The following is a 1,613-nucleotide window of genomic DNA, read 5'->3' on the forward strand; positions in this document are numbered from 1 at the left end:
GCGATCTGATACAAAAGTTACAAGTGATCTTACAAGCGATTTATTTCTCAAGTTTTTGTGAATTTACTGTGAATATTTTTAAGTGCTAAATAAATTTAATTGCAAAGTTTTTAACTGAGTTTCCTATTTTACAAGTTTGAAATAGTGAGAATTTTTTCAAGTTTTGTAATTCAAATTTAAGTTTTTGTGATAGAAAAAATAAACATGCCAGCCATCGGAATCGATCTGGGAACCACCTACTCCTGTGTGGCAGTGTTCCAACAGGGTAAAGTGGAAATCATCGCCAATGATCAAGGAAACCGAACAACCCCCAGCTATGTCGCATTCACAGACACCGAAAGACTGATTGGTAAGTTTTTCCTACAAGTTTCATACCTTGAATATTTTTTAAGATAGAGTCTCACCACTCTCACCTCACGTCCGATAAAAATTGATGGAACAATAGTTATACTATGTACCTATACCTGCTTTTAGTACCTATCTAAAACCTACTTAAAACTGTTGTTTAGGTCTTAGAAAATTTTGGTCTGCTTATTTTACTACGTTAGGTACCTAACCAAGGAAATTAAATACTTAGGTAACATTAAAGAGGAGGTATTAAATAAGAGTGGGGGATTTCACTACTATATTATTTCAGCCCCTTGGAGGCTTCTTAAGCTAACAGCCTGTTAATTTCCATCTGATTTGTACAGGCTTGACAGGGGCTCTAAGGTCTACTCTAAGGGCAACAGCAACCGCCTCTGTTAGGGGGTAAAAACAAGGTTGGTGAAACCTACCCCAAGGTCTTTCTTTAGGTCTTTGCATTTTTTTTTTTTCCTCCAGATCTCTAACCAATCCTTTGTCTTATTTCACAGGCGATGCAGCTAAAAACCAAGTGGCCATGAACCCAAAGAACACAGTATTCGATGCCAAACGACTGATTGGACGCAAATTTGATGACCCCAAAATTCAACAAGACATGAAGCACTGGCCTTTCACTGTGGTGAACGATTGCTCCAAACCCAAAATCCAAGTTGAGTTCAAAGGAGAAAGAAAGACTTTTGCACCAGAAGAAATCAGCTCAATGGTAAGTTAAACGATTGCTCCAAACCCAAAATCCAAGTTGAGTTCAAAGGAGAAAGAAAGACTTTTGCACCAGAAGAAATCAGCTCAATGGTAAGTTTTGCAATTAAAATTTCCTTTAAATTCAGTTGATTTTAAATACGGGATTTGATAAGTTGAAATTTGAGTGGTACCTACTTCAAAGGAGGTAGTTTTGAAAAGTTGCAAAGATTAGGAATTTATACCATTGTACCAGGTTAGTTTAAAGTTAAGACATACCTATCAAGTGAAAGAAAAAAAGTTTAAAGTAGGCAAGTACTTTCTTCATGTGTTTCTTCGTTCTATTAGTTCAATAAAACTTATATTCTTCTGTTTCTTGATGTTCCAGGTGCTGACTAAAATGAAAGAAACCGCATTGTACCAGGTTAGTTGAAAGTTAAGACATACCTATCAAGTGAAATAATAAAAGTTCAAAGTAGGCAAGTACTTTCTTTATGTGTTTCCTCAGTTCTATTAGTTCAATAAAACTTATATTCTTTTGTTTCTCGATGTTCCAGGTGCTGACTAAAATG

General features: G+C 35.6%; 1 protein-coding gene across 1 annotated transcript; it reads left to right on the forward strand.

The window, feature by feature from the left end:
- On the forward strand, positions 1-1,465 carry LOC103520332 (heat shock protein 70 A1-like; the record flags this gene model as incomplete). Its single annotated transcript, XM_026831491.1, has 3 exons — positions 1-349; positions 855-1,066; positions 1,430-1,465. Coding segments are annotated over exons 1-3 (393 nt in total), but the record flags the coding sequence as incomplete, so codon positions are not given.
- Between the last annotated feature and the right edge of the window lie 148 nt (positions 1,466-1,613).

Source organism: Diaphorina citri, unplaced genomic scaffold, assembly GCF_000475195.1.
Source record: "Diaphorina citri unplaced genomic scaffold, Diaci psyllid genome assembly version 1.1 scaffold3478, whole genome shotgun sequence".
NCBI lineage: Eukaryota > Metazoa > Arthropoda > Insecta > Hemiptera > Psyllidae > Diaphorina > Diaphorina citri.